The sequence below is a fragment of the Salmo trutta genome, chromosome 3 (assembly GCF_901001165.1).
Source record: "Salmo trutta chromosome 3, fSalTru1.1, whole genome shotgun sequence".
NCBI classification, from domain to species: Eukaryota; Metazoa; Chordata; class Actinopteri; order Salmoniformes; family Salmonidae; genus Salmo; species Salmo trutta.
Genome location: NC_042959.1, coordinates 59,410,771 through 59,433,049, shown reverse-complemented (window position 1 = coordinate 59,433,049; position 22,279 = coordinate 59,410,771). Strand labels below are relative to the sequence as shown.

General features: G+C 43.3%; 2 protein-coding genes across 2 annotated transcripts; one reads left to right on the top strand and one right to left on the bottom strand.

The window, feature by feature from the left end:
• Nucleotides 1-23: 23 nt before the first annotated feature.
• Nucleotides 24-10,021, bottom strand: LOC115181631 (zinc finger-containing ubiquitin peptidase 1-like). The gene is given in 11 exon segments (XM_029743474.1): nt 24-189; nt 420-643; nt 3,860-4,023; nt 5,777-5,942; nt 6,149-6,337; nt 6,692-6,860; nt 7,090-7,199; nt 8,942-9,026; nt 9,028-9,050; nt 9,317-9,373; nt 9,547-10,021. Coding segments are annotated over 11 exon segments (1,362 nt in total). The 5' UTR covers nt 9,674-10,021; the 3' UTR covers nt 24-141.
• Nucleotides 10,022-12,473: 2,452 nt separating this feature from the next.
• LOC115181615 (importin subunit alpha-6) lies at nt 12,474-22,279 on the top strand. The gene is made up of 14 exons (XM_029743473.1): nt 12,474-12,628; nt 13,831-13,958; nt 14,376-14,477; nt 14,855-14,954; nt 15,326-15,420; nt 15,778-15,909; nt 16,443-16,531; nt 16,710-16,809; nt 17,027-17,190; nt 17,272-17,350; nt 17,498-17,623; nt 18,591-18,718; nt 18,930-19,108; nt 19,676-22,279. Exons 1-14 carry the CDS (start codon nt 12,625-12,627, stop codon nt 19,861-19,863), a joined length of 1,614 nt encoding a protein of 537 aa, XP_029599333.1. The 5' UTR covers nt 12,474-12,624; the 3' UTR covers nt 19,864-22,279.

Genomic DNA, 22,279 nt, shown 5'->3' with positions numbered 1-22,279 from the left:
ACAGAACAGAGAAAAAGGCAACGTTAAAAATACATCATTTATTACCTTAATAAAATGTCAAAGAAAATTCAACATGAAATGTTTTTGGCAGTTATAAATTTACATTCACAGTAAAATGAATGCGACAACTGCATTCCAGTATCAAGGGATCCTCTCGGCTTGCAGTGTTCTTGAGTTGAGAACGCGGGTCTGACAAACAAAAAAACAAATCAATATCAAAATCGAATAGTTGATTCCCAGTTCAGTGCACATCGTAGCAAAACACTTTACAACTTAATGTCAAAACCTGTGTTCTTATTGGAGAATTTCAGGTACAACCTCCCTATTTCACTTCGTTTCAAAGGGTTTTATCCTTACGGAACACCATCCAGATGACCAAATACTGTACCTGTATGCAGTTAAGAGCCACTTGGACTCACCTGTTTCTCCTCGGGGGAGAGCACGCCATCTACAGCCACCACCTGGTACTGCCTATGTTTCAGGTTGCCAGTGAACTTCCTCATGCGGCGGACAGCTGTGCTAACAGTGGAGCCATCTTGGCTCAGCAGTTTCCTCACATCTCCAGGTGAACAGCCAGGGTTCAGGAGCAACAGGCACAGGCTGCCATTCTTCTGTTCCACTCCAACTATAGAGCGGCTATGGCCTGAGGATGTCGATAGAAGACATGGAGGAAACACACTAAAGCCTTGTTCACACTGCAGGCCTTAATGCCCAAATCAGTTTTGTTTTTCAAATGCATTTTGGACTACTGACTTTCCACACAGCAAGTTAAAAGTGACCAAATCGGATTTGTGTGTGTTCAGACAGCATTCATTTGCTGACATGGCTATGCTAGTTGTCATAGTAACAACAGGTGTGTGCACAGTGGTGTAGGCTGATTGGTGGTGGTGCTCATGCTTCCCATCACACAGAAGTTATGTAGCAAGCTAAGGTAATAACAATGCCTGCCATGGGTGTTTCCCCAGTTACTTTGCATGTTCAAAAATCATAGTGTAAGAACACTTAAAGCCTCAAAAGAATAAGATGATCCAACTTTCAAATGGAATCTTCTGGATAGCCACAGCAGTCAACTAGCTAGCAGTTTAGCTTTCTAGCACATTCACTCATTTGTTTGTAAACAATTAACAAGCAAGTTACTACCACATGTTCTTGTCAAACTGTCAACGGAGTAGCTAGCAAGCAAAAATATATGCCAAAAAAGTCTAAAAAGCACTTGAGGGCAAATAAATCTGGTTTGACCGTTCACACAAGTCACACGGCCGGGAATCAGATTTGTATCTGACTTTAAAAACACCTATGAAGGTGGTTTGAAATGTGGCTTGAAATATCAGATTCCATGTGCTTTTTGGCAGTTCAGACTGCAGGAAACAGAACAGATTTGAATCGGATATGCAAATAAATAGGATTTGAGTCACTTCAAACTGCCAATGTGAACACGGATTTAGAGATAACGTAGACACCAGATGTATAGTCGTGGCCAAAAGTTTTGAGAATGACACAAATATTAATTTCCACAAAGTTTGCTGCTTCAGTGTCTTTAGATATTTTTGTCAGATGTTACTATGGAATACTGAAGTATAATTACAAGCATTTCATAAGTGTCAATGAAATGCAGTTTGTCCACCCGCCTCTTGAGGATTAACCACAAGTTCTCAATGGGATTAAGGTCTGGGGAGTTTCCTGGCCATGGACCCAAAATATGAATGTTTTGTTCCCCGAGCCACTTAGTTATCACTTTTGCCTTATGGCAAGGTGCTCCATCATGCTGGAAAAGACATTGTTCGTCACCAAACTATTCCTGGATGGTTGGGAGAAGTTGCTCTTGGAGGATGTATTGGTACCATTCTTTATTCATGGCTGTGTTCTTAGGCAAAATTGTGAGTGAGCCCACTCCCTTGGCTGAAAAGCAACCCCACACATGAATGGTCTCAGGATGCTTTACTGTTGGCATGACACAGGACTGATGGTAGCGCTCACCTTGTCTTCTCCGGACAAGCTTTTTCCGGATGCCCCAAACAATCGGAAAGGGGATTCATCAGAGAAAATGACTTTACCCCAGTCCTCAGCAGTCCAATCCCTGTACCTTTTGCAGAATATCAGTCTGTCCCTGATGTTTTTCCTGAAGAGAAGTGGCTTCTTATCTGTCCTTCTTGACACCAGGCCATCCTCCAAAAGTCTTCGCCTCACTGTGCGTGCAGATGCACTCACACCTGCCTGCTGTCATTCCTGAGCAAGCTCTGTACTGGTGGTGCCCCGATCCCGCAGCTGAATCAACTTTAGGAGACGGTCCTGGCACTTGCTGGACTTTCTTGGGCGCCCTGAAGCCTTCTTCACAACAATTGAACTGCTCTCCTTGAAGTTCTTGATGACCCGATAAATGGTTGATTTTAGGTGCAATCTTACTGGCAGCAATATCCTTGCCTGTGAAGCCCTTTTTGTGCAAAGCAATGATGACGGCACGTGTTTCCTTGCAGGTAACCATGGTTGACAGAGGAAGAACAATGATTCCAAGCACCACCCTCCTTTTGAAGCTTCCAGTCTGTTATTCGAACTCAATCAGCATGACAGAGTGATCTCCAGCCTTGTCCTCGTCAACACTCACACCTGTGTTAACGAGAGAGTCACTGACATGATGTCAGCTGGTCCTTTTGTGGCAGGACTGAAATGCAGTGGAAATGTTTTTTGGGGGATTCAGTTAATTTGCATGGCAAAGAGGGACTTTGCAATTAATTGCAATTCATCTGATCACTCTTCATAACATTCTGGAGTATATGCAAATTGCCATCCTACAAACTGAGGCAGCAGACTTTGTGAAAATCAATACTTGTGTCATTCTCAAAACTTTTGGCCACGACTGTACACACAGACAAAACAAACAAAAATCTCCCTCAAACACACTAGTACTGAGCGATTAACCAACATTTCAGTTATATTTCAGTTTTTAATCAACTAATTGACCGACATAGATTCAATTATTTTAATTCCATTTCATTCGTTTTTGTTCTGTGAGTTCGACGTGCAGTTTCTCTAGAGATAAATCAGATCAAGCCCAAACTGTGTGATGTACTAGGGAGTTGAAGCTTCCACCGGGTCATTTTTCGACATAGTTAAGTGCAGAAAATGTGGTAATTAACTACAATGACTATAATCCATTGCACGCCCACCTACTTGTCCGGTCTGTGTGGAGCAGACATGGTAATTAACTACAATGACTATAATCCATTGCGCGCCCGCCTACTTGTCCGGTCTGTGTGGAGCACGCGTGATCGAGTGAGATAGAAAGCAGTTACTTCGAGAGGTATCTCTACCTGAAAATACATGATCTAAGTGATTGATAGTTGGTATTCAGCAGTCATTAAAGTATTATGTACTTTGAAGAACCACTAAAATAGTGATTTTGGCAGACAGCATAGGCAGCAGCTCTATAGAGATGAGATCATGACTTGGAATTAAATAATAAAGTCATCAAATAAAACAATTGTAATATACACAACAACTGAAATATTTTATTAAATGTGAATAAGTGACAGTTAAGTGAGAAGCAGTAAATGGGCAGTCACTGCCATTATGGGACTTGTATTATTTTTGTATGTGTTGTTACAGCATTCAACCCACAAAATGTATAGTGCATTTAATGTAAAAAAGTTATATAAAAAATAATATCGAAACCGAAATCCGTGATTATTTTGGAATGATCAAACCAAAACACAACCGACCTCAAAAAGCACTAATCGCTCAGCACTAAACGACACACAAGTAAACATAAAATAGACACATGCCATAAACAAATTCTACATTGGATATCAGTAACCCATCATCACCTAATCCATCCAATCCACCAAACCCATGTTAAGACTACCTTGGTGCTGGAGGTAGAGGGGCGGCTGTGTGGTCTGCACCACCCAGGGCGGTAGTCTGGCGCCTCTGGTGGCAGTCTGAGAGAAGTACTGTTTCACCCAGTCAAAGAGGCGGGGGTGGGTGTCCCCTGGGCCCGTGGGCTGGTGGAAGTCTAGAACACGGGCACTGTGGGGACACAGGTTAGAGGTAACTGACTGAGAACAGACTCTATTTTAAACCATGTACATTCTATAGTGACTCTGTGTGTGTACAGAGTATACAAAACACATTAGGAACACCTAATATTGAGCCCCCCCCCCTTTTCCCTCAGAACAGCCTCAATTCGCCAGGGCATGGACTCTAAAAATTGTAGACCTCCACAAGTCTGGTTCATCCTTGGGAGCAATTTCCAAACGCCTGAAGGTACCACGTTCATCTGTAAAAACAATAGTACGCAAGTATAAACACCATGGGACCACGCAGCCGTCATACCGCTCAGGAAGGAGACACGTTCTGTCTCCTAGAGATGAATGTACTTTGGCGCGAAAAGTGCGAATCAATCCCAGAACAACAGCAAAGGACCTTGTGAAGATGCTGGAAGAAACAGGTACAAAAGTATTTATATCCACACTAAATCGAATCCTATACCGACATAACCTGAAAGGCCGCTCAGCAAGGAAGAAGCCACTGCTCCAAAACCGCCATAAAAAAGCCAGACTGCGGTTTGCAACTGCACATGGGGACAAAGATTGTACTTTTTGGGAGAAATGTCCTCTGGTCTGATGAAACAGAAATAGAACTGTTTGGCCATAATGATCATCGTTATGTTTGGAGGAAAAAAAGGGGGAGGCTTGCAAGCCCAAAGAACACCATCCCAACTGTGAAGTACGGGGTGGCAGCATCTTGTTGTGGGGATGCTTTGCTGCAGGAGGGACTGGTGCACTTCACAAAATAGATGGCATCATGAGGGAGAAAAATTATGTGGATATATTGAAGCAACATCTCAAGACATCAGTCAGGAAGTTAAAGCTTGGTCGCAAATGGGTCTTCCAAATGGACATTGACCCCAAGCATACTTCCAAAGTTGTGGAAAAATGGCTTAAGGACAACAAAGTCAAGGTATTGGAGTGGCCATCACAAAGCCCTGACCTCAATCCCATAGAAAATTTGTGGGCACAACTGAAAAAGTGTGTGCGAGCAAGGAGGCCTGTGGGAAGCTTGTGGAAGGCCACCCGAAACGTTTGACCCTTGTTAAACAATTTAAAGGCAATGCTACCAAATACTAATTGAGTGTATGTGAACTTCTGACCCACTGGGAATGTGATGAAAGAAATTAAAGCTGAAATAAATCATTCTCTCTACTATTATTCTGACATTTCACATTCTTAAAATAAAGTGGTGATCCTAACTGACCTAAAACAGTGAATTTGTACTAGGATTAAATGTCAGGAATTGTGAAAAACTGAGTTTAAATGTATTTGGCTAAGGTGTATGTGTATTCCGACTTCAACTGTACATAAAGGAAACTGTTGAAAAACCCAGCAGCGTTGCAGTTCTTGGCACACACCGGTGTGCCTGGCACCTACTACCATACCCCGTTCAAAGGCACTTCAATATTTTGTCTTGCCCATTCCCCCTCTGAATGGCACACATACACAATCCACATCTTAACTGTCTCAAGGCTGAAAAATCCTTCTTTAACCTGTCTCCTCCCCTTCTGTACACTGATTGAAGTGGATTTAACAAGTGACATCAATAAGGGATCATAGCTTTCACCTGGTCAGTCCATGTCATGGAAAGAGTTATTTTTATTTTGTATACTCAGGTCTGAGTGTTCATTCAGGTGTATCTAATTCAAATATAGCTGGCTACACAAATGTGTTATGTTCTAATACGTGTTGTATGTTATCGTTCTGTGTGTGACTCTCTGGGCTCTAACCTGACTCTGAGGGAGGTGCAGAGAGCGTAGATCTCCGTAGCTCCTATCCAGGCCCGTGTGCCCTGTAGTCGCTGGTTAAAGTGGGTGGCGCCCTGTGGGTCTAACCCCTCCCGCCACGCCCCCTCTATCAACACCTGCACCCGGGGGATGCTGGGTACTGACCCCTCTGGGTGAGGAGGGAGAGGGGGGCAAGGAAAAGATGCCATGATAGAAGATATAAGAGAAAGTTAGTTTAGGAGATTACATGGTAAAAAGGCTTTTTGAGAGGGCCGCATTCAACATTAAGCGATCCAGACAGCTACTGGATTTCAGAGAATGGTAAACAATTGTAGAATGTGATGTTTTGGAATATGTGTCGCTGTCTGTGTGTACCTGAGAGACAGGTAGTATAGGGCTCCATTCTTTGCAGAGAGGACAGGAGCATCTGGAAGTTTCTGTAGCCACATCCCCAGCCCTTATCCCCCTCTGATGAGCAGAAGTGGTCTGTGTCAGCACTCAGCCACACATGGAAACAGTCTCTGACCTCCCTCTGGTAGTAAACATACAGAGCACCCAGCACACCTGACAGAATGAGAGGAATACAATACATTTACATTTAAGTCATTTAGCAGACGCTCTTATCCAGAGCGACTTACAGAGAGAAAGAGAGAGGGGGGGCTAAGGTGGAGCTGGCATTTTTATTTTCTCAATTGAAAGAAGACAGTTATTAATGACAAATAGGCTAAATAAAAGTAGGCTAAATAAAATGTAGGAAAAACATTTCTAAAACATGGTTTAATTTCCTGAGAGATGGTAGATAGACAGCTGTATAAACAGATAACGTGATGTGATCTAAACAACTCAGTTTGAGAACATAGTAAATAATGAGGGGGCTATGTTAGTCAAGATCCGGAGAAGAAATGTCATCACACACACCCTGCGTTCTGGTCCTGCCATCGTCGACCCCTGAGGCCAGAGCCTCCATCATCTCTGCTCTCTTGTTGTGGAAGTCAGCAGGCACCATGACACCTCGAGACACGGCTTTCTCCATGGTCCTCTCCATCTGTTTGCGGTAGCCCCCCCTCCCGTCCACACCAAACTGCCTCTAAACACACACACACAGCAAGGGGTCAGGGTGAGGTCACCACCACACTCAGCATACATAAGCAGACACACATATACTGTAAACCATGCTTGCTGACGTGCAGAAACACAAATAAACCACACACTCCTACATAAGTCATCATACAAAGCACAGACGCGTCATATTGTGCATCATGCAGCAAGGTCAAATCCACTACTCCAGGCTTATTACGGTTGTGCTTTATAAGAACCTGCAGCTTCTTGAGCTCCTCTGCCTCCCTCTTGGCCTCCTGCTCCTTCCTCCTCTGCTTCTCCTCCTCCTGCAGCCGTCTGGCCAGCCTCAGGTCTGAGCCGGGGCTCACTGCAACACACACAGCGTCAGTCACAATTCCCTCTCTCTAATACACCATGGGAATCAACCTTGTGGACACAAAACGGATGTGAAGACAGCTGCATGTGTGAGCTCAGCGGCATGAGCCGGCAGGTTGTAGAAGTTCCGTTCGGTTCAAACTTTATAGTACCCAGAGGGAAATTCATAGTTCAAAACCGATCACACAGGACAAATTACACATCATTATATTGCAACTTCAGGAGCTGGCTGGCAATAAAGTGCATGTGCAAATCAAATACGGGGTACTACACCATTCTCTATCTCTACCGAGACCCTGTGTTTACATGTTTATGGTATAATAAGTCATAACATTGTTATAACATGGCTACATCTAAGCAGGAGATAAAACATGTTGGAAGCATAAAGTGGGAACTAAATAGATTTCTCATTAACCCTTTACACCCATATACAGGTAGAAAATAGAAGATTTGGGCACTAATAAATGCCTAAATTGGAACTCACTGGCTATACAGTAACATGCTATACATGACGTCAGAGCTCTGGCTCTGCGCTTCACAGCTCTGTATGGGTTTTGCCTGACAGCAGTTCTGAACTTGAGCATCTCGCGCAACAAGAAGTTGTGCCCATACCTCCCGCTAATTGGGCAACTTTTGCAAATGTTTTGTTGTCTGAGTGAGGGAAATGCTGTAAATTAAAAGTACTCCATGTATTTTGAAAGATGAGACGTTGAGGATTATAATAAATATTGCTTTGTCATACAAGCAAGTCAAACATCCGTGAGTCCAAACATGCACTTCACATTTCCATATGATAAAACATTTATGATCGCTATGTTTGATGTGCAGTTACAAGATGACATGGTGTAATGTCCTGGGTTGCTCTGAACAGAATGAGCCCATGTTTGTTAATTGTGAAGAAAATTTGCAGAGGCACAGGCACCTGAATGCACTCATGACTCGTTTCTATGCGCACCAAAATTATGATCTGGTTCTCTGAATTGCATTGTGAAAGCCTATCCTTGTACTGTTGTATTTTATAACTTAGCTAGTCATGTTAGCAATATAACAGGCTTTCAAATGATGCCCATCTGACCCAGATTGCGATTTATAAATGGATCATTTTGGGATTGTGTAAAAAACAGTAATTGTGTAATGGCGGGGACGCAGGACTGTGTTCCAAACAAAACAACTACAAGTGTGCTTGCTCTAGTTCCTCAACGGCACAGCTAGGAGAGCTCAAAAAAAGCACCTTATAGTTGAAGACTTTTCTTTGAGTAAAAAGTGCATTGAAATTACTTAGGAACTTAGCACACTTTGGAGAGGTGTGTTGGCCACTAGGAGACACCAGTTAGTCCTCTCACTCAAACTTTTACATTTATTTTGTCTTATGTTGCACCTATGCCCACATTTTCCAGGAACATTTTTATCATGTTACTGAATGTATCCAGAGTATTTTCAGATTTCGTTATCTACAAATGCAGCGAAAGTACAGTAAATGTAAAATGCATATACAAACAACACTGTAATGTTTGGATTCAGTCTGTGAACTGTTGTGTCTTCACCTTTGGTCTAATAATTTCCCCATAATCGCCAAACTGCTACCATGGTTATTCATCTGTTTATCATATTTCTTCCTTAAGATACACTTCCAATTCAGGCCTATCCCTATAGGACAATTCCCACAAGTGTAAACACAAAATCCCAATGAAACCTGTGTTCCCATCACATATGATTGTTTAAATCAAGCCGTACCTGCACTAGTGGCTGTGCCATAGTCAAGATGCAGCTCCACATGTTCCTGTAGGGAGTAGCAGTCTCCACACACCACAGAACACAGGTGGACACTCATAACTCTTCCCACCTGGGGACGAGGTCAGGGACACACTCAGTGGTTAAAAGGGATATCGACGGGGCATTTTTATTTAAATCATTATTCATCCAGGTTATTCTTGTTGAGATAAAACCTCTCTTGCAAGTTCATTTTGCTTTTTGGGGGAATATTATACCTTAATCAGTAAGACATGGGCAGAGAGAGAACCTCAACCTCTGTGGATCTGCCATTGGCAGGCTTCTTCCTTTGTTTGGTTGAACTATATTTGTTCCTATGAAGAAAGGCATGAGACGAACCTGAGCTGTTGCTGGATGATGCTGCCTCGATTGATGATGTGGCTCCCAGGACAGCCTCTGAAAAGACAGATACAGATTATGTCGGAGTCAGAGACTTAACACAATGGATTGGGCCTCATGTTCTGTCTGTACTGAACTGTGTAGACTCAGACTGTCGTGAGTTTGTACAGTCACAGTGCGTTCTGTGCTGAACTGTGTGCTCTATATGTTCTGAACTGTAGATACTGTACCTTCAGCTGGGCTCTCTTCTAGCAAGTGCAATTCAACATGTTCCTGTAGGATGAAGGCGTCGGTGCAGACCAGAGCACACATAGGACAGGAAAACTGCTTCTCTACAACAACAGACACACAGTACATAACAATGAGACACAGGATGATGACAAGACTAATGCAATCCAAAGTGAGGAGTTTTTCAACCCACTCCACACAGCACTTGAATGACGCACAGGAGCAGCTTAGGTAGCAAGTTCATCCTGCCCAGAAGCTCCAAGGAGCTGGTCAGAAGGCCATTTTTACCCACAGCCATGAGGCTTTTCAACGAGTGTAAATGACTCATTTATGATTCCTTCTTAATAGGAATGTTGTTATTGCTTGTTTCCCATAAGTAGGATAGTGTCACGTCCTGACCAGTAAAAGAGGTTGTTTGTTATTGTAGTTTGGTCAGGGCGTGGCAGGGGGTGTTTGTTTAGAGTGTTTCGGGGTTTGTTGGGCTATGTTCTTTGTTAGTCTATTTCTATGTTAGTTCTAGTATGTATATTTCTATGTGGTGTTTATTGGGTTGACCTTCAATTGGAAGAAACTGCTCCTCGTTGCTTCTAATTGAAGGTCCTATTTAAGAGGGGTGTTTTTTCTATGGGATTTGTGGGTAGTTTCCTGTTCGTGCACCTAACGGGACTGTTTGGGGTCGTTTGTTGTTTTTGTATACGCATTTCTTTTGTTTTCCTTCTTTAATAAAATAAGAAGATGAGTTTACACGTTCCCGCTGCGTTTGGTCCGATCCCTACGACACCCGTGACAGATAGAACATAGTATTTATCTTAAACTTGTCTCCATCTTTTATAACTATTACCATGCAAGTGCCTTCTTAGGTGTCTTCTAATGCATTTTTATCATGTGATTGTCTTTGTAATTTATTAGTGATGCTGAGTAAAAACTATTTCCCAAGTTGGGATCAATAAAGTGCTACTCTACTCAAACCAAAGATTATGGATATACTGAAAATATACGTCTCCTCGCCCTAACGATGGGAGTCCTTTTCCACAAAGCGGCAAGGCAGACTGTCTAGCTCCTGCATATCTTTTCTTTGGATTGGTGGATTATTGTAATCCTTTTTTGAATATTCAACAATGGTTGTTCACGTTAACCGCCTGTATTCAATGGCGAGAGATGCTGCTAGCCTCATCCCATGAATATGCATAGCCATCTCCGAGATAGTGTTTGTTCTCAAGTGACAATGATGTCATGTGTCCTACTTATATCAGTACACTCGTAACAACTTAGGCATTACAAAGCGTCTATTACAAATGAACTTCACGTAGCAAATAAGCCATTTTATTGTTGGCTAAATTCGACAATCTCTTGCTTGGTGGGCGAAACAACAAAAAACACCACCTGATAAAACAGACAGCGGAGTTGGGCCTCTCTCTTCCGCTTCGGTACAACAAACCAACTAAACCTAATATCACTCAGTACAAAAAAACAAACTGATGAGGTTTACAAAACCGTGTTGCAACCGAAGACTGATTAAAGTGAGGCAGAGCCCGCGAGCACTAGATAGCATGGATTGTTAATGGGATGCATTGACAGTTCATCAACGGGCTATCAAACCACCTAATCAGTCAGTACAACAAACCACCTAATCAGTCAGTACAACAAACCACCTAATATCAGTCAGTACAACAAATCATACCAGTCAGTACGACAAACCAACTAATATCAGTCAGTACGACAAACCAGGACAGATGTAACAACATGTTGAATAAACAAACACATTTCGGACACCCTCTAAAATAAACCTTTAAGTGGGGAGGAGAAACGCTTCTGTTTGTCTTTGGTGTGCTCTGCGGATCCCACTCCCACAGACTCCTCAGCATTAGAGTGTCTGCTACTAGGCCTACTGGAGTCCTGAGCTGATCTCAGAAAGCCCATAGACACCGAAGAGGTGGGTTCAACAATGACCACTGCTCGCCCTCCACCGGACTCCCCCCTACTAAAAGCTAGGGGGGGATACAGTCATTCGCTCCTTAGACTCCGGTATGCTATTGGATGTTCTGAGTGAGACCCCTCCTCCAATGGTGTCAAACCTGTTCCCATTGGCTACTCCTTCTTCAGAACCCTCAGACCTAGACAAACCAATGGCTTGTTTGCAGTGACTGTCCACTATGGTGGTAGTGGGAGTAGGACTTGAGCTGGGCCTGACAAGACTGTGACCACCTCTACCCTCTGCTCCTCCTCCGTCATGGTCCTGTTTCTCTTTGTGTGTGGTATTGATGTGGAAGTGGAGTTCGTCATAGGCGACTCCGGACCAGGAACAGAGGGGGCAGCCCATGTCATTCTCCATGTGGCTCAGGAGGAGATGGGTCTTCATGTCCTCCTCCAACACCAATTCCTCGCCACAGATCTCACACGTCAGCATGACTTGTTGTTTCTGGTGCTCAGCTGTCACACTGACACTGAAATGAAGATAAACGAAGATAACATCAATTGTCAGTAAATAAATAGGATTTAACAGGAAGGATATCAATCCAATGTACACCAAACATACCCAATAACGAAACAACGCAATGCCCACCTTTGTCAGCCAAGATGCAACAACGCAATTCCCATCTTTGTCAGCCAAGATAGCTAGCCAAATTCTAACTCAACTATCATAGTTAATTCTGAATTTGTCTAGCTAGTCAACATGTCAGGCTATGGACTAAAACGTGACTTCAAAACGCTGAAAGATTGCTAGCTATCTAACCATCATGTTACTCACCGATTTCAAGAATATGGACGATGTGCCGTACTAAATGCTTGACTTATGTGACTACTTTCAAAATACATGTGTTTCTGTTTCACTTTTCATTCATATGCCATTTTAGCAATGCAAGCTAACAACTTGACTTTACTGATCCTGTTGGCTTCTCCTCCTTCACTCTGAGCTGATGGATTTGACGTCACTGGTTGTTGATCCAAGGAGGGTTACTGGGAAATTTTTAAGCGATACAAGACGCCATATTGCTCTCAGCTGGACTCGGGAGTTTGCGTGAAGGAAATAATAATAATACCTCGCTACACCTAGGCGTTTCTGACATCATTCATCTTAAATGGGTAAGAGCAATACAATCGTCAATCTTTGTATTGTTGTTTTCTTTTTTTATCACGAATTATCTGTTAACTTGGCATGACGATGGTTGCTAAACGAGGGGACAGGAGGGGTGTAAAGGAGCTAGCTAACGATGTAGCTAGCTATCTAGCTTGCTGTGTTATTAGCAAGAACAATCTCTTAAAAAGCTGTGGTTTGGGTCTAATGGCAGTTTTAGCTACCGTTGCCTATTATAATTGGTTTTACAGCTGATTTAAGTATTATTTTGCTAACGATACGAATACGTTCGGTTTTTGAACACCATGTAATTTAATTAACACAAATCATTTATTAGCTAGGTAGCCAGCATGCTACTACTAGTTGCTGTGTGCTAGGCCAGTGGCTCCCAACCTTTTTGGGTTATTGTACCACCAACTGAATTTTGTTCTGCCCGGAGTACCCCTGAAGTACCCCATCATGTGCATTTTACCAGTAAGCATAAGGTCTCGTGAGTCTTTTCAAGTACCCCCTGTGGATAGGCCAGGTACCCCTCCCCAGGCCAGGGGTCCAAGGTAATAACGCTGGTTTGGAACCACTGCTAGGCCGTACTGTACTACTAGCTAGAGAGGAACCCGGTTTCTTGCGATTGGCGATATCCAGCCTGGAAGACGACTGATTCCCCCAGAAAATACAACAAACAACGTGAATGTGACGCTGCAGCAAGACAGTGGTTAATGTTAGCTAACATTCATTAGCTGGCTGATGCGCATGTCATCTTTATCTAGCTAACTAGCTAGCCAGGAATGGCATTATTTGACTCGCTAGCTAACACAAAGATTACTAACAGCTGAGATCATCGAACGCTATTTTCGTTTTAGCTTGACTAATCTAACGTTGATGATATTATGATGACAGCGAGCGAGAAACATTTGGTATTGTGTTTCTTTGATCACCAGTCTTCTTCATCAGCTATCAAACTGTCACCCCAACTGCTGTTTTCGTGTGACGATGTGCATGGCAGGGTTTGTCTTCAAATCCCCTTTTGGCCAACAAATCCAAATTCACATCGAGAGTGATTTCATTTATTTGAATTTCCATTAAGCGCCTATGTTAACAACAACCTTAGCTTGCTTGTCAGTCAAGTTTGCCTGGTTGTGGCTGCTGTGAATTCACAAGTTTGTATATTTGATTGTTTAGGATAACATTATGTTTATCCTTATTTCCCTAGACGAGATGGCAAGCCCAGGGAATGACCGAATGAAGAGTTACAAGAACAAAGCGCTGAACCCACAGGAGATGCGTCGGCGGAGAGAGGAGGAGGGGATCCAGCTCCGCAAACAGAAGAGAGAAGAGCAGGTAGGGTGCTTCTAGTTCTTATGCCTGGACCACTGAATCAGCTACTCTCCATTTTTATTTATTTAACTAGGCAAGTCAGTTAAGAACAAACTCTTATTTACAATGACGGCCTAGGAACACTGGGTTAACTGCCTTGTTCAGAGGCAGAACGACAGATTTTTACCTTGTCAGCTCGGCGATTCGATCTAGCAACCTTTCAGTTACTGGCCCAACGCTCTAACCACTAGGCTGCCTGCCGCGCCATTCTGTGGAGACAAACCAAATCTCATTCAATTTGACCATGTAAATGCCTTTTGAATGGTAAATCTTCTCCAGATATGAGTACTTTTTTTATTGACCTGTTATAGTTGTTTTTGGTTTCTTTGTGTTGTAGTGAGTCAGTGTCGTACTAACACTTACCTCTCCCTCTTCCCCCAGCTGTTCAAGAGGAGGAATGTGTGTGTGCCCTCGGGCGATGAGTCCATGTTGGAATGCCCTATCCAGGACCCTGACATCAGCTCCACTGCACCAGTCTCAGGTGTAAGTGACCATTACTCCAATTGTCCCATTTTCTTACTCATACTCTGCACCGAGGGACTAGTTACCTGTTGAAAGACAATGCCATTACTCCATAAAATAAGTACAAAGAATGTTGGGGAAACAGAAGATTCTTAAACACATGGTTACTTGAGTCTTTCCTTTTCAGTATCCAAACAAGACAAAAGTTTTTGGTTTTCAAATCAATCTGTGATTCAAACTAGATGAAGGTCGTTAGTCCTAAGTGCACTTTACGTGATCAACCTGTCAGGTGTAGCTCTACATCGCTTGCCCTGAAATATGTGTGTGTGTGTATAGTGTCAGAGTACATGGTTTTGTAAGTCATTCACATCTTTATGTATGTTGACTTGTGTGTGTAGGAAGCTGTCATAACTCCAGACATGATCCAGATGATCTTCTCTGAGGATCCAGACCAGCAGCTGATCGCCACACAGAAATTCAGGAAGTTACTCTCCAAAGGTCTGTGTGAATCATTCAATTCATAACACCCCCAATGCAGGGCTCATGCCACCTGTATTATCTAGGCTGCTTCCCCGATGGGACCCAATTCCCTATTTAGTGCACTACTTTTGACCTGGGCCCACTATATAGGGAATAGGGTTCCATTTGGGACGGACACATAGTTTGGTCTTGTATAGTATGTTTTCTCAACAACAAAGATAGATTGTTCGTTCCAAATGCCTGTAAGTAATGCCTTTGTTGGACCTGATGCTATTCCTTCCACACCGTATTGGAATGTTTCAGCGTCACACGTTTTCAGCCATGAACCAGGATGTATTTAAGCTAGTAGTGTGATGTCATTGTCATGCACTCTTCTCTCTCCTCATCAGAGCCCAACCCCCCGATCGATGAGGTCATCCTCACCCCAGGGGTCGTCAATAAGTTTGTGGAGTTTCTCAAGAGGAGTGAGAACTGCACTCTTCAGGTGGGTCAGGTGGCTGGGTCTCTCTGTCTGTAAGTTGGATGTACTGGGAATTCTTGGTTTGGTCTGTTAGAAATCGTAAAATGTATTCACTACACAAAATGACACTAATAGAAAGCTGTTGGAATATATGAAATTAAGTCAGATTCTTTAATGTTATATCACATCCTGTTGGCATTAGTCAGTCTGCATGACATCTGCATTGCAATTGCTCCCTGCCAAAAGACATAGCTAGTGAACTTTCCTCTGCCTCTTTATGACACTCAGTCAATCATGAACTCTTCAGCCTGTGTATCTATCTATGAGGGCTTGTACTATGCTGCCCATGTGACCATGGTGTGAAATGTGTGTGTGACACAGTTTGAGGCAGCCTGGGCCCTGACCAACATTGCCTCTGGGACCTTCCTGCACACCAAGGTGGTTATCGAGACGGGAGCCGTGCCCATCTTCATCGAGCTGCTCAACTCGGACTACGAGGACGTCCAGGAGCAGGTGACTGAACAGCCCGGGGGGGGGGGGGGCGGCAAGGCCCTGGGGGGGAGGCTGAAGCCCTTGGGGCAGGGTTGCAGCAGGATGGGACATTAACACATGGGTCACAATGATTGCTGGCAGGAATGGGATTAAGATGTCATGGGATTTGACCTGCCAAGAAGATTCTATCTGAATAGTAAACCAGCTATGTTTGCATTCCCTAAATATAAATGCTGTGGCTGCATTCTGATTTTCTACCGTTCTCCCTGAAGTGTTCTCTTATTCACTCCCCTTCCATGGGTTTTAACATAGCCAAATACTAAGCAATCCCAGCCCAGTATGGTCCTAGCTGTGTGGTTATATAGCTGTAGCAGTATATGGTATGGCCCTCCAAGCCCAGCTCTATATGGTGCTGATGTTTGTGTGGAAATATAGCTTAGCTGCAGCACTGTATACTATGGCTCCTAGCTGCATGCAAATATAGCTGCACTGTTACAGCATGGCAATATTGATGGCTGCTGAGTTAGAGGTGATGAGTGATTGGTGTATTTCAGGCCGTGTGGGCCCTGGGGAACATCGCCGGGGACAACGCAGAGTGCAGAGACTACGTTCTCAACTGTGGCATCCTGCCCTCCTTACAACAGTACGTATGTGTGTGCACACTTGGTTGTATCATTCTGTAGGCCCATGTCGTTTTAACAAGGAGAAGTAGAGTTTCATACCATTACCTAATACATTGTATAATCCGATTAGTCAGGTTTAACAGTTTAATTGTGGTCAGAGAAACAAGGTGTAATAAAAACTGTTCTCTGCCCCCGCAGGCTGCTGGCTAAATCCAACCGTCTCACCACAACTAGGAATGCTGTATGGGCTCTGTCTAACCTGTGTAGAGGGAAGAACCCCCCTCCAGACTTCACCAAGGTAATAGGGTCTATTCCCACACTGTCCAATCAGAGGACAGTTCTAACAGTCCAACAGATCTCACCTGTCAAATGCACAAACCACTCGGATTTTGACTCATTTCTCTCAAAGCCATTCTCTTAGCAAAACTTTATGTTCTCCTTTCACCATTATCCCTCTTTCCGTCTGTCTTCCTCGCTCTTTTCTTCGTCTCTGCTCTCTCTCTCCTCCTCCCCAGGTGTCTCCCTGTCTGAGTGTGCTGTCCAGGCTGCTGTTCAGTAGTGACCCAGATGTGTTGGCTGATGCCTGCTGGGCCCTCTCCTACCTGTCTGACGGACCCAATGACAAGATACAGACCGTCATCGACTCTGGGGTCTGCCGCAGACTGGTGGAGCTACTCATGTAAGTACTACTAGACACACAAACACACACAAGAAATTGAGATGTTGGTGCACACTGACTGGTGTTTTTGGTCTTCCCCAGGCACAGTGACTATAAGGTGGTCTCTCCTGCGCTGCGTGCTGTGGGAAACATAGTGACAGGAGATGACATTCAGACTCAGGTAGAACTCGTTTTTATTTTCTTGCTACCTCCCCAATGGCTTTGTCTCTCTTCACCCTGATGTGTGTGGAGTTTTGATCCTTCACATGGTCCTAGCTGTGTGTGTGGACTGGTGTGTAATCTTCACTGTGTGTGTGGATTGTTCCAGGTGATTCTGAACTGCTCGGCATTGCCATGCCTATTACACCTGCTCAGCAGTCCCAAGGAGTCCATCAAGAAGGAGGCCTGCTGGACTGTGTCTAACATTACAGCTGGGAACAGAGCACAGATCCAGGTGTGTATGTGTGAACCTGTGCTTGATGGTAGCACAGTGTTTTTTTTTTAAGTAGTTGTCTGAGGGCTTTTATCATTGAGTTATACACTGAGTGTACAGAATATTATACACCTTCCTAATTTTGAGTTGCACCTCCTTTTGCATTCAAAACAGTAGCAATTCGTCAGGGAATGCACGCTACAAGGTGTCGAAAGCGTTCCACAGGGATGTTGGCCCATGTTGACTCCATTGCGTCACACAGTTGTCAAGTTGGTTGGATGTCCTTTGGGTGTTGGACCGTTCTTGATACACACGGGAAACTGTTCAGCATGAAAAACCCATCAGCGTTGCAGTTGTTGACACCAACCGGTGCACCTGGCACCTGCAAGCATACCCTGTTCAAAGGCACTTCAATCTTTTGTCTTGCCTATACTTTTTCCCATTGTTTGTCTTGCCCATACTCTTGCCCATTTGTCTTGTTCAATCCAGGGCTCAAGGCTTAAAAATCCTTCTTTTAATGTGTCTCCTCCCCTTTAACAAGTGACATCAATAAGGGATCATAGCTTTCACCTGGTCAGTCTGTCACGTAAAGAGCAGGTGTTCATAATGTTTTGTACACTCTGTAGGTCATTATCGCTAAAATGTCACAAGGTGCAGAGCGTTCAATTTGCCTCCTGGGGTCAAGGAGACCCCCAGCTCTGGAAAAACCATTGACAGCTACATGCTGTTTTCAAGGGATTGTTAAAATAATGTTAACTATTTGGTTGTTATATCATCCCCTTAATGGTGGCCGATATTGTGAGGCTACCTTCACGTATCTGAAATTACATGATCAATTTATGGTTACTGATCATGAAAAGCGTGCAGTTACTTGCTTTATAACTGATGATAGAGCTGAATGTGGAATAATCTGAACTGTGTAGTTCTGGGGGGAGGGGGGGTCTATATAATATGTCATCTCACTGTTCTATCTCTCTGTCTTGGTCAGACTGTGATAGATGCCAACATCTTCCCAGTGCTGATAGAGATTCTTCAGAAGGCAGAGTTCCGCACCAGGAAGGAAGCAGCGTGGGCTATAACCAACGCTACCTCTGGGGGCACTCCTGAGCAGATCAGGTAATAACTCGCGTCAAATTCTTAAATAGAACCGGAGCATCATTTTGGAGACTCGCTGCTTACACCAAGAATTCATGAAGTGAATGGGAGTAGTCTCTTGCTCGGCAAAAGTTTTGTCCCAGTGTAGCAGGCCTGTATAACCGTATATCTGCTAAACCAAATTTAACAAATGTGAGTAAATGTACATCTGTCTGTCTTGCTGTCCCTGTAGGTACCTGGTTAGTTTGAACACCATCAAGCCCATGTGTGACCTGCTGACAGTGATGGACAGTAAGATAGTGCAGGTGTCTCTGAACGGCCTGGAGAACATCCTGAGACTGGGAGAGCAGGAGGCCAAGCAGAACGGCACCGGCATCAATCCTTACTGTGCCCTCATAGAGGAAGCCTATGGTATGTTACACACACACACCATAAGAGAATGGGACAGGCATCAACCCTTAGATGTATTCTCAATTATTTTTCTCCACCTTTTCCCTGAAATTGCACATTTCTCGTTGCTTTATAAGGAATGCACGGACGTAAGGAGGGAGAGGGAACGATTGCTCTCTTCAGGGAGAAGGAGAAATGTCATTAGGCTATGGATAGTCACTTAGCCAGTGGAATGCACACACTGTTCCACTAGATGGCAGTAGAGATGTTGCTGTGAAGTGAATAGTGTACTCTGTAGTTCTTATCTAATGAGATGCAAGGACACATGCTGCCAAATGTAAACAACCATTAGTTAATGATTATGACTCAGTATTGTCATGTGAGTCACTAAGGCCTGATATTAATTTGTGTGCGTATGTGTATCCGCTGGCTTTTCTTACAAGCACTGATTTTAGCTTATGGCTGCTTTATTTGAGAAAGTTGTATTTGCAATGACTGTGTGGATGTCGTACCTACCTTCGTTGAATGCACTGACTGTAAGTCGCTCTGGATAATAACATCTGCTAAATGTAAAAATGTCCACGACAGGTCTGGACAAGATAGAGTTCCTGCAGAGCCATGAGAATCAGGAGATCTACCAGAAGGCTTTTGACCTGATCGAGCACTACTTTGGTGTGGAGGAGGAGGATGCTAGCATCGCCCCACAGGTGGACCAAAACCAAGGCCAGTTCATCTTCCAGCAGCAGGATGGGCCCATGGAGGGCTTCCAGCTCTAACCACACCCTGACCTTTGACCTTCACCCCTCTGAGTATCTACTACCCCCCCCCCCCCCGGGGAGTCCAGTCTCCATAGGGCTGTTTAGACCTGAACTGATGACACTACCCCATCTCTCCTCTCTCACTGGACCCACCTGTTCTACCTCTCTCTCCAAATCTTCCTCTCCTGCAAGGCTAGCCTTGCCCTGCCACAGGCACCCTATCTGGAATGAGAGAGAGAGAGAGAGAGCACGAGAGGGAGAGAGCCTGACTGACTGAAAGACTGACTGAGGACAGCTCATTCTTAGTGTTTGAGACTTCCTGGAGCTGTATGGAGCGTTGGGTTGTTTCTTTCTATTGTAGACTATACCGTCTGTGCAGTGGCAAGCCTCCTAACATGGTAGGCATAGGAAAGAAAGAGTTGGCTGATATTTTGTCTTACTCCCTAAAATGTTTTTTTATTTTATAATTTCCTGTGATATTATTATTACGACACTGGTGTCTCAATCACCCTCCATATCTCCTTTTTAAATGTGAAACTACCTCTTCAGTCTTCAAAAACAAAACAAAAGATATGAAGCATTTGACTGAGGATTCTCTGGATTTCACCAGATAGTCCAAGTAAAACTCCTATCCCAACTAGTGTCCTGAAGAGGTTTAGTGACTGTATCAGCTCATTTCCTAACTTCTTGTACCGTTTGACCAGAGCTGAGAGAACGGTTGGCTACAGACAGCCTACTGTTTTCGTTGGAGGATGTACATTGTGTCAAGATGATAATGATGATGTGTGTATTCCAGTGACATTATTATTTAAGTTGGAAAGCAGGTGGACATCTTTCTCTGGGGTCTCTCTTCAATGATAAAATTGACAATGGTTGACCTGGAGATTCCTAATCTTATTTATTCCGTTGAAATGTCTTTCTGATGGTCAAAAACGGTCGTTATTATTATCTTCTCTCCACTCCTTGGCCATGGCTGCAATATTATCTTTAGAATAATATCAGAACACCAGTTGCATCGAACTGACCGCAGTAATGCAGATGAATTGTGTAGGGCAACACTGCATGTCACTTGCTGCATTAGTCAACATAGCGTTCAGCCAGGCTTATGCTTATCTGTAACAACGTTACGGTAGGATTGACACAACGTTAGGGTAACGTTGAGGAGTGTTCTGCTTGTGTGAGTGCTCCTTATTGAAGCGCCGCCAGACACAGTACAGGGCCAGACGGTTAGGTTCAGTGACTAGTATCTGTTGTGTGATGCGGTGTCTGTCTGTAACAATCTCCAGGTGAATAAAAAAAACAGGCTCTCAGAGTTCTTTTGTAGTTGTTTTTTTTCCCCGTCATCTCACCATGAGTTATTATGATATCATGACTTATTTGTTTTACTGAAGTCTTTTTTTACATTTTTTTTTTTTTTTCATCGGTGGTGGTTAACCTTACATTGGACTTAACGCTATTGGACGTTGATATAAAATGCTCAGTTGAACTTGTGCTTTGTATATTATATATACATGTAAGAAATTATATGGGGGGAAAAATACCTACTAATTGGAAGGGGTGATTTATTAATTGCAGTATAATGTGTTTTCTGACTGAGATATGCAGTGTTGTACTTATTGTTGAGTCTTTGCACACTTACCTGTTGCTGCTTTATTCTGATCTTTTGTTGGTCTTGTGTTCGTCTCCTCTGGTTCCCCTCACCTTTACAACTGCTTCTAGAACATGTTTTGTTTAGAACGGCTTCTAGAACATGTTTGTTAAGGACTCCTTACATTCTTTTTTTTTTTTATATAAAAAAATTATATGAACTCTTGATTGGTGAAGGAAACCCAACCTGGCTAAACTAAACTGCTGAGCCTTTATTAGTGTGTGACTACAAGTATTTCAGCGTTCTACTTTTTCTTTTAGTTTTAAACTCATCACTCCTGAATCCTGGCGCTTTACTTTTGGCATGTTACATTTTTGAAAATTGAAGATGCTGTATACATTTTGAGTACCATATTAATTGATCCTAGGACTTGGAAATTATATATATTTACGTGAGATGGAAACAGTTTGTAGTGCTACATTTTGTCATGCACGTAAAAAATTGTGTATAGTTTTCTAATATTTCTTATGTTTGTACGATTGGATGATATATTATTTTTAGGTTGATTTATTTCTCCCCCATTTGGGAATTGTTTTGGCTTTGATACAGAGGCTATAAGGACTGCTGTGGTTTTCTGTCCAGAATCCTCTAGGTGGTTACCATATCATGCCGCCATTGTGGTTTTGTTTCCTTTAATCCAATGGACCACAGAGGGCTGTGTGTGAAGCTGGACTAAACAACTCCTCTCTGTGTTACTCATGGAGCTGCTGTCTGGCTCTCCTTTGATGGGTTAATGTGGAGTTGACTGTAAAATAATGAAGAATAAAGAATTACAATGATCTGTTA